The sequence below is a fragment of the Cupressus sempervirens genome, chromosome 8 (genome assembly GCF_028749045.1).
Source record: "Cupressus sempervirens isolate cs-2001-9-10 chromosome 8, ASM2874904v1, whole genome shotgun sequence".
NCBI lineage: Eukaryota > Viridiplantae > Streptophyta > Pinopsida > Cupressales > Cupressaceae > Cupressus > Cupressus sempervirens.
The window spans coordinates 31,743,014-31,759,389 of NC_143125.1; the positions used below are offsets into that span (position 1 = coordinate 31,743,014).

The 16,376-nt window shown below is 38.3% G+C and overlaps 1 protein-coding gene across 2 annotated transcripts in view; it reads left to right on the top strand.

Annotated features, from left to right (window-relative positions):
* The first annotated feature begins 1,584 nt into the window (after window positions 1–1,584).
* Window positions 1,585–16,376, top strand: part of D-CDES (D-cysteine desulfhydrase) — a 288,605-nt gene continuing 273,813 nt past the window's right edge. Inside the window, exon 1 of one of the 2 annotated variants that reach the window (XM_089796697.1) lies at window positions 1,585–1,960. In XM_089796697.1, the coding sequence (XP_089652823.1) occupies window positions 1,700–1,960 (261 nt within the window). In that variant the 5' untranslated portion in view covers window positions 1,585–1,699. The remainder of the gene's footprint in view (window positions 1,961–16,376) is intronic. The other variant, XM_089796698.1, reaches the window with a different exon arrangement.

Below are 16,376 nucleotides of genomic sequence, written 5' to 3' on the forward strand. Positions count from 1 at the left end.
AAAATCTGGCTTAGAATGCAAGAGCTGAAAATTTTCACTGAACTTAGAGCTGTGACACATATATTATATGAGTAGGTCATTGCTAAAATCATAACTATGGAAGGGATGTCAGATAGCTTTGGCAACAATATAGAGGTCAAATAGGGATACCCCCTTTCACCTACCTTGTTTGGGTTATATATTGATAATTTAGAAGAATATCTAGACAAGAACAATGGTGATGGGGTCCAATTGGCTAAGTATGTGATTAAGTTGCTTCTTTATGTGGATCATCTCATTTTGATTGCTAAAACTATGGACGGTCTGAGGGAACACTTGAAAGTGCTTGAGGCCTTTTGTTAGATGGTTGGGATTGAGGTGAACACTAGCAAAACCAAGGTGATGATTTTCTCTTTGAATAGAAACAAGAGGCAACAAAACACTTTTCTTTTAAATGGTAGCCCATTAGAGATGGTGGATGAGTAGAAGTACTTTGGGGTTGATTTCAACAAGAAGCTTAGTTGGGAAACTTGTAGAGCAAAAATAATATAAGGAGGATGAAGAGCGCTATAGTCCTTACATAATAGATGTAGGAATGCAGAATTATGGGATTGGAAAACCAAACAAATGCTTTTTGGTTTGTTAGTTACCCCAGTGATCCTCTATGGTTGCGAGATTTGGGGTAGCAACATGTCAAACTCGAAATGGAGACAAGTAGACAAAATCCAAAAGCATTTAATCATTAGTAGTCTCAAAATTAAAACCACGGTTTCCTATGAGATCCTATTGGCTTAACAAACATCTTCCCATTAGAAGCATCAACAATGATTCAATTATTATGCTATTTACAAAAAGCTCAAAATATGGAAAGCCATCGTTGGTCTAAGCCGATCATGGAAGAGAGATTTGATAGAAGAAAGAACACATGGATGAAACAAAATGTTAAATGGATGGAAAAATATAATATCAACATACATGAATGTTAGAATAACAACGCCGAGATAAAGAAATTTGTAAAGGAAAAATTTAGGAGTTGCATATGGTCAAAGCAAAACAGGTGCAAAAAAGACTACTATATTAAAGAATTTAACTAAACAAGGGCCCATGAGGAGAAAGCATACATAGGAGCAAATAGCAATGGAGAGCTAAGATGCTCATTGCACAACTTAGGATGGGCTCCCATCATTTGAGATGTGAAACAGGCAGATGGACGATATCGAAGGAAGAATGGGAAGAGATAATATGTCTATTTTGTAACACAGGAGAGGTTGAGACCGAGCGACACTTCCTCATGGAATGCCTAGCATACAATAACATCCGCTACAACTATCGAAATATTCCAATAAATGGCAAGTTAGATACTCTTTTTGAGGAAGAGCAGTTGGACAATACAACAAATTTACTAGTCAATATTCATTGTTGAAGGGCAGACTTAGAGAAGCAACTCCAAAAGGCCTAATGTTTATTTTTGGCTTGCAACCTCATGAACGTATTAAAATCATTTATTCATTCAATAAAATAAACAGCCTAGAGAAAGCACACATAGACCATGGGTCTCATAGACGTCATTAAAAACTTCCATTTCATTTCATTTGTTTTTAACACTTCCAGCTTTAGATACCAACGTGCCTCTTTTTATAACTAACATATGACAAAAAAATCCGTTCTACACTTGTACCCCATAGGATTTTGCTTTCGTCTCTGATGACAGGGAAGGCATATGGGTACCATTTCCAATAAGATTTGGGTTACTGGCTCGCTCAATCTATTTCCCAGAAAGTTCGGTTCTGGCATACCAGCTCTAAGTCGTAAAAAATTGGAGGTCAAAATCCAAACCTGGAGCAGGGTGAAAACAAGTTCATGCAAAATGGGCGGACTACCAGAATGCAGAGGATCCTTTCTGAGTTTATGTCAATATACACCACCTTCTTGGGCAAACCAACTTGGTCCTATTCCCTCTCATTACTATGCTCTTGGACATGTAAGTTGTTTTCTGTATCCAAAGAGGGAATAGTTGTGAAAGTTCTTATGTTCACTTATCTCATTACACAGTTTCATGGAGAAAACCAATTATGTTCTATTCGTAATTCTGTCTCAATTAAAAGACAGCTTGTATGAAAACCCAAATATGCTTTTGTCATCCAAATGCTATGACGGGGCGCTAGTTGAAAAAAAATCAAACGGTTTACGTGAAAGCCTAACTGTATCGGCGTGACGCAAATGTTGCAATGGGCTTTTGTAAGCTACTTTGGAACATGTCTACGCGGCCTTAATGATGAAGAACAATAAATATTGAATTCAAAGACAGTTTCGAAGGAAGATCCAATAATTTTTGAAATTTGAATGACCAGAAGGCTACAGCGGCTACAGTTTCAGCTCCCGATTAATCAACCAAAAGTAGGTGTTGGCTACGAGTTCCTATTTGAGTGACATACTTATATCAGAGGATGCTGCGTGTTCTTTGTTAGATTTAGGTACAATAATAACACAATTTCATCATACGTACTAGAGGATTTCAGGAAGAAACAGCTGTGCAATTATATTATAATTATAAAGATCCAGTCACGTTTAGAAAATGAGATGAATTTTGCTTAGGCCAAGTATTACTATTGAATTGTGTTTACTTTTTAGAAGATTGTGTCTACGACTATTCAGTTTTAGACTAATTTCTCCAAACCTTGTTTGCCTGTCTTGTTTAGATTTCATGAACCAGTTAATGATTGCAGATATTTGTGTCATAGTGCCCGATGTCACTATATGACATGCATGTTACACGAAATGTACTTTGTCTTTCTACTTTACTCATTTTATATATCCTACTAGAAATTCATTGTGACAAGTTGTCTTTGGAAGGTCCATTTAGTTGTTGCATCATGTAGTTTATGTGATCTGGTTCTTAATTTGGTAAGCTTTTTGTGCTATTGCTACCAGGATTTTAACTGTGTAGTTTTTTTGAGTCAAACTCATTGACTCATGTTTCATGAGTAGTGATTCACACGAATCCATCTCTCATGACAATAAATGGAACACTTAGCACTCATAGGATCTAGGTGATGCTCACAGAGGTGAAGCACCGGGACTTCTCGGAAGTTCACCCATCCCAGTACTACTCCAGCTCGAGCATGCTTAATTAAGGAGTTTCCTCCATGGTTAAACCCACTGTACTTGCAACCCCATTTGCAAAACCTTAACCAAGTGTTGTGTGCCTTATCAACCATTCATTAGAAAGCCCCTTAAGCTCATCAGTTGATAAGTAGGAGATATTTTTCCACAAGTCAAATTGTGATATTGCTATCAGGATTTAACTGTGTAGTTTTTTGAGTCAAACTCATTGACTCATGTTTCATGAGTAGTGATTGTTAAACGAATCCATCTCTCATGACAATAAATGACGGTGTTCTTTTTCCAGTTATGGTTGGCTTTGGCTAGCACTAGTCATTCTCTGCCAAGTAAGGCATCATACCCTTTTTTCTCCCAAGAAATGACCACAATGTCCAAAAGGAACTATGTCCCCACAATCATTTTCTGGCTCATGAGGGCGCCAAATAGTTTTATGCCGTGTTGGGCCGCTTCTACCAAGTAGAATGTGGGAGGCCGCAGTGTGGGTTTGCCCAGGGCTCGCCATGTCTCCTTAGGGGGCACGTTGACTCTCAATCCACCATCAACAATGGTATTTGTATGTTTGTGTCCCAAGATTTCTATCTCCACAATTGCGGGTGTCCTCCCTATTCTCACCGTGCATAGTGCTGGTTCCGCCACCGGTAGTTTGTGTTGGCAGTTTGGCTAAGGATAGTTGTTAGGGTTGTCATTAATGGCAACTTAACATTGATTTTGAGATGGCAGAAGTCAGAGTTAATTTTGGAGTAAGTATACTTAGAAAATTGTCTAAGTATAATACTGGTTAACAGGCAACAGTCTTACAGTTTTGTTAGGCGAGCTTCACAGAAGACACATTATGTTATGCGGGCTGAATAAAAGGTAGTACAAACATCATAGATGATGTGTGTAAGGCCGCTAAAGTTTATGTTATGATTTGACTATGTTTAGGAAGTTTTTAGTAATAGGGTGAACAACATAGAACAATGTAATAGTCAGAATACTGAGTTTTTGGTTAAGGAATTATTTTGACTTGTCAAAATAATTGCTTTGCAATGATGGGCCGACATATTAGAGGTTAACTCTTACATGACAGAAATCAATATAATGTTGTGTAGTGTGTGGGAAAGAGTTAAGGCTGACAGTTCAAAGATTATGGTATAAATGACGATCTTTTTGTTTGACAAAGTTGCCAATTGTATTATAATGATGTGATTGCTGTATGTGTACTTTTTATGTATTGTATAGATGTGAAATTGATGATATCAGCTGAGCAGGGCAGTTGTGTGATGATTTGTGAAGTGGAACTACAAGGACAAATCAGATATTGAACCAAACAGAGACTAAAGATGTATCAGTAGAGAAGATGAAGATGAGAGGGCAACTAGCCACACCACAAGATAAACCTGGGACAATTTCTGGAAAGAAGAGGAAAGGGTTGAAACCAGAATTAGGAAGGATGAACAACATGATCAGAGATGATTGTAAGCTTGATCAACTGAACAAATACTATGACAATTATGATCCTAATCAACAAAGTCAGTTAGAAATTGTAATCACTAAGTATATGTTAAAATTCAAACAATACCTTATTAATCTTCATAGAAGCTTACTAGAGGAGCTCTTCAATAAGTTAGAAACTAAAAGGAAAAGAGCAGTTGAGGAAGACAAGAAATTAAGAGAGATAACAGTACATAAATCATGCGCAGTTGAAAGTGTAGAACAATTGAGAAAATTCTAAAGAGGATAGAGACACTTTTGAGAAAGAAAATGAGACCAATTCAGATCATGGGTGGACAATATGAGGAAGTCAAGGCAGAGATAGAAGAAGCAATTCGCAAGGTACTTAGTGAAGGTGATAGTTTGCAGTCTACAGTAGAAGGAACACAAAGTGAGGGTCTTACTATTTTGACTAGTGAGGACATTGATAGCTGGGATTTCAATAACTATTGACACATCAGATGATCCATTCAAAGATCAATCATCTTATGATGTTGGCAATTTGGTCAGAGATAATGTTGAAGACTACAGCAGCGAAGAGCAAGACCACATGGACGAATAAGTGATAGAGGAAAAGGAGCAAGACAAAGATGGTCATCAGGACCAAGACATTCCATTGGGTAAGCGAACACCTAGAATGCTCCTTATTAACATAGTCACAACCAAGTATATTCACTTTACCACCTAGTTTTGAGAGCTCAAAACCAGATAAGGCAGACCAGAAGGAAGAAAGAGAGCAAAAAGTTATATCAGTTACAATTACATAATAGAGGCCAGAATCAGATCAGAAGGTATTAACAGTAGAAATAGAGCATCCACCACAGGCTGAGGAAGAGCAAAAGACAGAGGAAGCACAGATGCATGTAGAGCAGAAGGAAGAAGAAGCCACAGAGCAGAGGCGGGGAACAAAGCAAAGAATAGGACAACCTAGTCAAGAGACCCAAATTGAAATCTTGCAAACACCTACCAAGGCAATAGAGACTTGTAAGGACACTGTGAGCACTTCAAAATCTCCATTTGAAGCTCTAATTGCCAGTATAGACACATTCAGTAATCAGCTTTTTGAATCACTAAAATAGCAGAGAAATCTCTGGTAAATTGAGCAAGAATCCATAGAAAGTTTTAGAACTAACTGTAGAAAAGCTAAAAAGTGCACTCCCATTTTCAGTTCAATTTGCAGAGCAGGATATAGAGAAGAAGGAAGAAAATGTAATAGAATAAATTGATAATCATTTAAGGAGACAGCCAAGATCAAAGTCCAAACCGAACATGATGCCAAACTATTCAGTCATGCATGTGACAACATCAAAAGTGATCTGATAGTACTTGATATTTGCATCAAAGATATGAGAAAATGTATCTAGAGGGTAAAGAATTATATGTTGAATGTGCTAAGGCACACAAACACACCCTAGCCATCACCCAAGCAATTAAGGATAAGGAAGATGAACTTGAGAAGATGGTTGAAGAGATGAAGAAAAATGAAGTCAAAATCATTGAGATATATCAAAGGACTGGAAAGGCAAATGATGAATTAAGGATGCTGGAGCATGACAAAGAAAGAACCTTGAAGAGGTTTGATCTGTTAAGAGATCACTTGATTCCTAAGATGGACTTGGTGCAAAGGAAATTGGATACACTTTTAGAAGCCATGACCTCTTATGCACAATTTGCCTACACTGATCTCAATGTAGCTAAGTTAGCAACTTATGGGTTGTGTGGAGGTATCAACATTGCAGAAGCTGTCAAGACTTCACGGGATGAAGAATTTGCAAATTTGAACACAGATTTTTCTGATTGTATGGCACTTCTGGGCACTCATCCAGCCTAAGGAAGTAGAAGAAGACACCAAATTTTGACATGTAAATAAGTTTTGACTCACCTTTGTCATTGATATCTAAGGGGGAGAGAAACAAAAAAACTTTAAGAGTATTATGTTCAGTTTATTATGCATATTGTAAGGGGGATCTTAGCAGTAAGATAAATATAGGAGTATGATCAAAGGGGGACTACAGTATATATGATGATGGGATGAATATAAGATGATCCACAGTTTTGAAAATTTTCACATGGCCACAATTTTGCAAATTTTGTTGTATTTAGCCAGTGTTTCCCTTATGTTGCCATCAATGCCAAAGGGGGAGATTGTTGGCAATTTAGCAAAGGATAGTTGTTAGGGTTGTCATTAATGGCAACATAACACTGATTTTGAGATGGCAGAAGTTAGAGTTAAGTTTGGAGTAAGCATACTTAGAAAATTGTGTAAGTATAATACTGGTTAACAGGCAACAGTCTTACAGTTTCATTCGGCAAGCTTCACAGAAGGCACATTATGTTATGCGGGCTTAACAGAAGGTAGTATAGACATCATAGATGATGTGTGCCAGGCCACTAAAGTTTATGCTATGATATGACTATGTTTTGGGAAGTTTTATAGTAATAGGGTGAACAACACAAAATAGAGTAATAGTTAGAATATTGAGCTTTTGGTTAAGGAATAATTTTGACTTGTCAAAATAATTGCTTGACAATGTTGGGATGACATATTAGAGGTTAACTCTTACATGGCAGAAATTAATATAATGTTTTGTTGTGTGTGGAAAAGAGTTAAGGCCAAAAGTTTAAAGATTATGGTATAAAGGAATATCCTTTTGTTTAGTGAAGTTGCTAATTTTATTGTAATGATATGATTGCTATATGCGCACTTTGTATGTATTGTATAGATGCGAAATTGATGATATCAGCTGAGCTTAGCAATTGTGTGATGTTTCCCTTGGTTGAGGTAGTGTATCTAGTAAGTCATCCGCCCTTACTAGAATAGTGGCTTGCAACATTTGTTTTATTATATTGTTTTGGATGCCGATCATGCTGGAGTCCTTGCTATTTCCTTCTCACATTCTTATTCTTTCTCCAATGCCATCCGTGCTTCCTTCAGTCTTTCTTTCTCAATTCCAGGATCTAGGTATAGAGCCTTCTTTGCTTGCATTCTTATTACTGCAATTCTTCTTCTTTAGGCTCTGTTACTTCTAGCATGCTCACCGCCTTTCCCTTGGAATAGTCGACATCCTCATGATTCTCTGGCCCACACCACCAACATAACTTATTCCCGCCACTTTGTTGATTCTGGCATTCATGCACAAAATGCCCCCACTCCTTGCATCTTTTGCATTGTATCATCGGACGACCTTTTGCTTCGTATTGAATGCGACTTCGTGGTGTGTTGTTATTGCCTCCTCGTCTATTATTCCAATAGCCTCTAGTGGAGGCATCAAAGTTCATATTTCTTGGAGGAGAGGTGGGTGGTGTGCCTTGTTCTACTGTCATAAGTGCTTGCACACTTCTTACCTTTTGATTGCATGTGCATTCTTTGAGAGCTTGTCCAACAACCTGACAAATGTCACAAAAATAATATTTTGGACAATTATTCTTTGTATGCCTTTCCTTTTGGCCACCACATTTCTCTACTATCTTTAATTTCTTTTCTCCTTTTATTTCCTTCATCATCTGCATCATGTCTTTACGAAGTGCTTGAATTGTCCTTGATTCTCCTTCACTTTCTTCCCCACTGCTTACATCATTTAGCTTCTTTTTATCCCTTGTAGTTTTATCTTCACTCTCGATGTCCATGGCTTGATCACAAGCATCCTTATATGTGGATGGAGGTACCACCTTCATCTTCCTTTTAGCCCTTCTATGAACCACCTTTTCATTAATTCATCTGCCGACTTGTTCTCCAATTTCCCGATTTGTTCTTTCAATTTCTTTTGATAGACTCAGACACTCTCGTTCTTCCCTTGGCATGTGTTATATATTTCTGCTACCACTTCATCATCTTCCCTTAGCAATTCAAATTTTGCCTCAAAAACTTTCTTTAAATCTACCCATGTTTTATGTGTGGCTGGAAAATCTGTGTGCCAATTGATTTCTATACCTTGCAATGTGGCTGGAAGGGCTTTTAGCCAATAATCCTCATTGTCTTGCCTTGAGACCTCCCAGATAGTTATACATGTTTTACAATGTCGTGTTGGGTCTCCTCTTTTGAATTTTGGAAGTTTTTGTTTGTCTGGTGTACTCATCATTCTCCCTCTCGTATTCTTGTTTAGGTAGTTTACTTCTCGAATATTCCCTTCTCCTTGCCTGCCAGGCCCACTTGTGCCAGTATTATTGGGTTGTCAGATTTCTCATCCTCTATTGCCTTCTGATGTAGGGTGGAATCGGTACTCCCTCCTACTTGGGGTCTTCGGCTCTGTTTGACCTGCGATTACCTCATCAGAGATAGCCAATCCTCTTATTCTCTGCACTGTGTTCTCATACAACCGCTATGTCTCCTTCTAAGCTTCTTCTTTATTTGTATTGTGGGAGTCATGCTAGTTATTGGTTCCTTCTTGATGGTACTTCCACCTGGCACTCTCCTGTTGATACTAGTTACAGGTGATTTAATTTTGTTGATATTCTTGAGCAAGATTTTTCAACCTTTTTCGCCTTCCCTCCTATTGGTGTACTAGCAAGGAACACCTTGCAACCTCCTCACTATCCTCTGTGCGTGTTTCCTTCTGAAGTCTCCCGTCTTTATTGGGAAGGAGGGGAATTAATTGTTGAACTAAACATTCCTTTTGTTGTTCCTTGTGTGTCTCAGCCCCTCCACCAAAGATTCATTCCATAGTTGCTTATGTCTCTAGGTTCTTCCTCTATATGAGTCCTTTGGTAAAATCGTTGTAGAACTAGTGGTCTCCTTTGTTCCCTTTGGATGGCTTCTCTTTGTTCCTCAACCTCTACTAGCCTTTGTGCGAGCAGTCTTGGAAGACTCTTGGTGAGATTGTACACAACCTCGTTCATGATGAGGTTGTGTACAATTATGCGTAAATAGGCAAAGCTGTACCCAGATCCGACGGAAGAAAAAAAGAGACTGGAAGAAGCATGGGCAGAAATTGAGAAAGGGATGCAGACAGAGAAATCACAAACAGAGAAGGAGGACACTACAGGTGCCCCAATGAGGAACTACGCAAAACAAAATATCATAAGCCTGATATTACCAATTGAAGTACCAGTAAAATTAAATGATCTGATCCTCACAATGCCCCAACTACGAACGACACTCACAAACATGGCTCCGACTGCTAAACTACTAGAAGAACCTAGTAAGGAGAAGGAAAGTGGAACAAGTGCAGTAGACCCAATGCTGCTAGCCCTCACATCAGGAAGGCATCCAACGGTCGTAGAAATGGGTATATTGGGAACGATTCTCTCAGAGACAATAGTGGACGGAGGTTTAGGGGTAACTATCCTACCAAAGGATACCTAGAAGAAGTTGGGATAGCCGATGTTGTGGCCACCCACATTCCAATTGCTAACTGCAGACCAACATGGCATTTAGCCTCTAGGGATCCTGATGGCACAACCAGTAACGATTGGAACACAACTGTTCTTGCTCGATTTTGTAGTCATCCCGCTAAAAAGAAGGGGATATGACGCCATTCTTGGACGAGGATGGCTCATACAAACAAAAGTTAAACATGACTGGAAGAAGAATACATTATCAATGGAGAGCAGAAGATGGAGATTCATTATTGATTTATACACACAAATGGTGGGAGAAGAAGCCGGATTGTCCGATTCAGAAGGAGAGGACAAAGGTAAGAAGCAAATGGAACTGAATGAGGAAGGAGTCTTGCGGTTGGAAGGTAGATCGAAGGATGACGATCTGGATTCGGTAACGGTCTATTCCATTGGCAGATGGAGGATTACGAGCTTTTCCAAGCTGTAATATGTTAAGGGTCGAAGGTGAGAAAGGAGAGGAAAATGAATGTTTGAAGGAATAGAGAGAAGCAGAAGAAGGAAAGGCAGTTACGGTGGAAGTTGAAGGGAAAAACATACCGTACGAACTGAGAAAAAGGAAAGATTCCACCATACGGTACATGGTGAACAAATTGCGTAGAAAGAAAATGTTACGCCACACCACAGATTTAGTAGAAAGGTACCGGCGGCAAGGAAAACACATTATACAGTCCGCACAAGAAACAAAGAGGAAGGGCTTAATAAAAGCTTTAGCAGCATGGAGTGAAGGTTCTAAAATCAAGAATACAGTTATTGACGACAAGGAGTGGCAGCCGATGGAGTTCATGGTACCGAGTTTAAGGATAGCAATTGAGAACAAGTTGGGTGACATGGGAAGCCTAAGGGAGAGATTGTACAACCTGAATAAACTTGATGAGCGACGACTGCAGGCACAATGGGCCACGAAGGTTATATAGAATAGGCATAAGGCATGGCATGACAAGCACTTGAAGTTGAACAAATTTCAATTGGGACAACTAGTGCTGAAGTATAATGGGCGCAACGAGATCAAACCAGACAAATTTAAAATAAAGTGGGTCGGGCCACATAAAATCCGCGAATTGGGCGATAACAGAGCAATAGAATTATGGACGCTCGACGGGAAGGAAGTAGCTGATGTAGTGAATAGGTCGAAGCTGAAAGTCTATAATGAAAGAAATAACGCACCTCCATGGACGAGCAATTGAGAGATAGTCTAAAAATAATAAATATTGGTGTATATATGTAAAATAAAGTGTAAAATAGAATATTATATTTTTTTTAGAAGTAAGTTGAAGAAAAGAGATAAATATTAATGTGTAATGAGGAAATATGGACTCAAAGTGTATGGTCTTGAGAACATTTAAAACATCGAAGGCATATAGCTCATCGTATGGACATGTGTAAAGAGGAGGCTTAACCATACGACTGTACAGACAAAGGGAGAGAGGCACTATTCATAAAAAGGCTAAAACAACATGATCGTATGACATTTTGTATGATGAGAGAAGATCGTACGAACACACAACAAAGGGAGAGCTCGAACTGTACGGCTGAAAGTTTGCATTGGGAAAGGCCATACGAAAATATTGAAGGAAGCCATCACTGTACGAAACTCAAAGGGTAGTAGAAGGCAATAGACCATATGGCATAGGAGAACCTTGGAGAGCACCATACAGCCCATGCAAAGCACTGTACAGCCAAACAGAGAGCCGTACGACCACTAGAAGTAGAGGAAAAGGTATGGCCAAAACAAAGAGCAGTAAACATTGGGAAGATACCGTAGGACTGTATAGGCAAATTGGAAGGGAGAAGGTACAGAAAGCAAGAAAGAAGACATAGCGTACGGTCAACAGGAGATCACCGGGTGTAGCAACACCATACGGACTGTACGACAACAAAGGGAAGGAGGTTATTGAACTGTACGGACATGATCACATGGCTTAAGGAAAAAAGAGAATACTGTACACCCATCCAGTGCGTACGGCTAGGAGATTGGAGGAAGAAGCCTATAAGAGCCCTGTATGGCCTGAATAATTGAAAGAGCAAAGTTGGACTGTACGCCTAGGAGTTGAAAGAAGAAGTAGTTGTACGACCCTTGCAAGATTGGTGGGAGAATGAAGGAAGCATTTCCGTATGTTCTGTCAGAGGGTTGCAAAAGACAGAACGACCATTATTAAAACGGGGGTAGAGGTGATTGATAGAAGGGGATAGGAAGTGTAAAAAAAAAAAAAAAAAGGACGACAAATCAAAACAGTTGAGAAGGGAAAACGTATGGTATCGAAGGGACAAACATAAGCAGGTAATGAAGAAAACATGAGCGGTTGGTGGAAAGAGTGTGAGATTGGAAGAAAATCACAAAAATGGTGACCAATTGATGAGATCTGGAGCTGTTGCAGGCATGGAGTGTTTGTCTTCCAGAAGTGGAGAGAGCACTGGAGCGAGCCTTTTGAGAGGGGTGTTACGCTTTGAGGCACTTGGAGTAGGTGTTGGACGTGAGGTTGTTTTGGTGGATGCATAGAGAACTTAGGAGGAGCTAATCATCCAGTTGAAGGCAGTAGAACGACACTTGGCTCAGTGTACCCAGGAGTTGGAAGCAGAGAAGGCGACACGAGTGGCTATCAAGGTCAACTTGACTAAGGAGATAGTATTATGTTAGCAGAGGCTACAGATGCAACGTGTTTTGGAGACCAGTTTGGTGCAGGCACGGGACGAATGTGAAAGTGGTGTGATGGAAACAGATCTATAGTTAGTCAGTTAATGTATTTTGATTTGTTAATTGTCGTCCGGAGATAACTTTTCTTTTGGGGGGGATGATGTTGTCGAGAAAATCTATATTGTAGCCGACGGGTAGAATTGTATCCGAATGGGCGCGTGATGGTTGAGTCACCCCTTCGAGAAGGTATATGTACACCGTCCGAAATGGACTTTGGATGATAATGAGAATTGTAATCATCATTGTAAGGAATCATATCGAATATTGTAGTCTCTTCTATATACATGCGAATAATAAAAAGAATACTTCTGTGTTAATTGTCTATTGTCTGAATGCATTAATAAACCATTTACCCTGTATGATAAACAACATTGGGAATTATGAGGAGAGGTTCATATTTCAGACGACATGACAGTTAGACAAGTATTTCAAGAGATATTAAAGTTCAAGTGACTTAAGTGATTTATTTAAATATTTTAATGTTACAAAGTTATAAAGTTACTTAAGTGACTAAAAGACGAAATTGGCTTTTAATCCCACATTGCCTAGTTGTTTGTGTCTTCCCTAGGTTATAAAAGTGTGGAGCTACATTGGGATTGACACAACGGATATATGTTATCTTCTAAAATCCTAAGAGTTGCTTAAAAATGACTAGATATTTCCCAAGGAAGAAACCTCTTGAGGAAAAGAGTGAGACTAGACGCAAACCTAGTATCTCACATTGCACTATCAGATTTAAGTTCGGTTTGATACTTCGGAGAATAGGTAGGAAGCTGGAGTAACTAAACAATAGGAAGAAGAACAGGTTGGTGTATGGTGTTAGCACTTATAGATCACTAGTTGATGCTGGACAACAGTCATTCCATGGTCGAATATATTAGTGGAGTCCTTGTGTGAGTATAATCTCTAGTGTTTCAGGTTTATACATTGCCAACATTCTTTCCATATAGTAGAGTTCACGGGATAGTGGGACGTAGACAAGCCAGAATATTAACTCTCCCCACGGTGAACATCCTGCACGTGAATACCATCATCTCAGGATTGATAGACATGAGCAGTTAACAGGAGCAGCAGCGGCATTATGGGTGACTACAGAACATGAGATGTATTGTCAGTTGGAAAAGGTGAGACCACAGTGCATTGGCTGGAAGTGATCACGGGAGAATATCTGGGGTGTCTAACGACATTTTCATTTGACAGTAGCATTGGTATTAACTTCCTCCACAGCATGAGTTCATTTCCTTTCACAGCATGGGTGGGCAAAGCAGGTTCTTAGTGGTAGACAGCAGGTTGGCTAAGTGTTTGGAAGTGGTGATGGGTTGAGTTCTTACCGCACAATCAATTTCCCTTAACAGCATTTATCATTTAAATGGGTCTATTCATCATTTACCCATTCTGCATATTAGTTATTGCACACTTGTTAATCTTTGTAAGGAGCTGTAACTCTGTCATCAGCATATTGCATAATATATGTTGATTCAATGTCTTGAATATAAAACATTATCACTAATTTCTGAGTTCAGTTTTCTAATCCCGACTTGCTTGAAGTTTTGGTATCATTGGTTGACATATCAAATTCAAAGCAGTAGTATCAATAAACAGTAAGTGATAGTCCAGTATTTATCTTTGCTTAAGTATTTGATTGCATGACAACTGTTTGATAAAATTTCCCCCAGTCAAAGTACTCAATATCTGATTTATTCGGGTAGAGAATATTCCAGTCTTTGAGGGGTGCCCCTGCACTAGCGTTGCCACATGCCAGCCTCTTTATACCCACATTTATGTCTTCAATAGAAAATAAGTTAATAACTCAGCGTAAGTGTTAGTTATAGGAGGGGAAGCCTCCTCATTTGGCCATTTTTGGCCTCTCACATAAGAGCTTTGTACACTCCAACCATTGAGCATCTGTAATATTGTTTTTTATTTGTTTTCTTAACTGCTATAACTCTCTCTAAAAGCCCTTAGAATTATTTTTCCCTAATGAGATGTGCTCTTTCCTTTGAGCAATCACATAGTTATCATTTCTAGATTTTATCAATTGCTTGCATTCTTTTATATTTTCTTTCCTTTCTTTTCTCCCTTTAAGAGCTCTCTTCGCAGCCTTGCATTCTTCATCATACCACAGATTAGCTGGAAAAGTGTTTGAAATGCCCCTCTTTGGTATTGATCTCTTATATCTTTTTAAGGCACCCTGAACTAGAGGGATCATCATGCTGCTGTTTAAGTGCTCATTCTCTCCATTGCTGTCCTTGGAATTGTTGTTGTAACTAATCATTTGGATTTTCTGTTCAAGAGCAGTGCAAAATAGCTCTTTGTTCTAAGGATTTTACTCAGTTTATGATCTTTTGTGCTAACACTTTGGGTCTGTTGACTTTGTGGTCCTTGTGCTCTTACTTCATAGTTAACTTGCTCTTACTTCATAGTTAAAATATAGAGGCATGTAAAGTGTTTTATACTTGTGTGTTATAGGAAGACCCAAATATATGTCTCACCCAAATGCCACAAGGGAAGATTTTCAAAAATACTTCGTAGGAACACCCAATATTTTTTTATGTTACTAACTCACATGTTACACTGAAATACAGTTGCAGCCCCTGATTCTAATAGCATCTAATGGTTGTCACTTGTCTGTAAGAGTTTCTGGGCCAATGAGATTGATGATGTCACTTGATGTCATGGATATCTGTTATACTTGAGGTTTTTTAAGTTTGGATGGGTACCACATTCTGAAGACTTGTAAACATGGCAGGCTTGAAGTACACCACAACCACATGATATACTCCCTAGAGTTAGTTATGTGTCATCTTATTGCAGTAATGGAGATTTGAACCTGGGTCATGCTATTGTGAATGCCTTTTTTTTCATTGCAATGCCTAATGTTGCATTGTAAATGTTACAGTAATAACTAATAACCATTGTTTTTCCTTTTTGGATGTTTGGACAGTAGAATTTGAGTGAGGATAGGTACCAAAGAATTTTTATGCACCATAAAAAGAAGCTGTTTCTCAGCTTACAAAAGATCCTATGTATCTCTTTAGTAAATTGAAACCATAGATTATAAATGTTTCTTCTATTAAATTTGTAAACACAAGTTGGAAGTTCTTAATTTGCTGAACCTATATAAAGGCCAAGAAATTTACAAGTAATGTGCCAAAAAACTTGCCAACTCCTTGAGTTTCTGATCCATTGTAGTCTGGTTTCTCTTCCATTCAATGGTCATCCCTTGTAGTGGCTCCAAATTGTGCAACTTTATGAGCTACAATCACATCTGAAATGTTTATTCTTCTTCTTCCATTCCATCCTCTTGCTGATTCACCTTCTCGCAGATTGATGCATCACTTCATATTTTCAGCTTATGGAGTCAAAGTTCCAGTCAAGAATTCGACCATCCCCTGCATAGTCTTACTGAAATTACCATCCAAGTCATAAGCAAGTTTGTTTGAATCTTTTCTTCTATCTTGGTTTTCCTCCTTTCCATCTGTCTTTTGTCTTTGAGTGGTGCTTATTCATTTACATCTGTCATGTTCCCATTTTAAAATATAATTATAATAATAATCAGAAAATCATATTCAAGTATAGAAATAAGAAATTAAAATTACATATTTAATTTATTATCAATAAAATTATATTTAGTATAAAGATTAATAAATTTAATATGAATACATAAATAAAAAAATTAAATAGAAAAAAATATTGTATAAAGTATGTTATCTTTCTAAATAAGATTTAATAATAAATGATAATAAATACAAAATAGATAAGTAAGAAACAA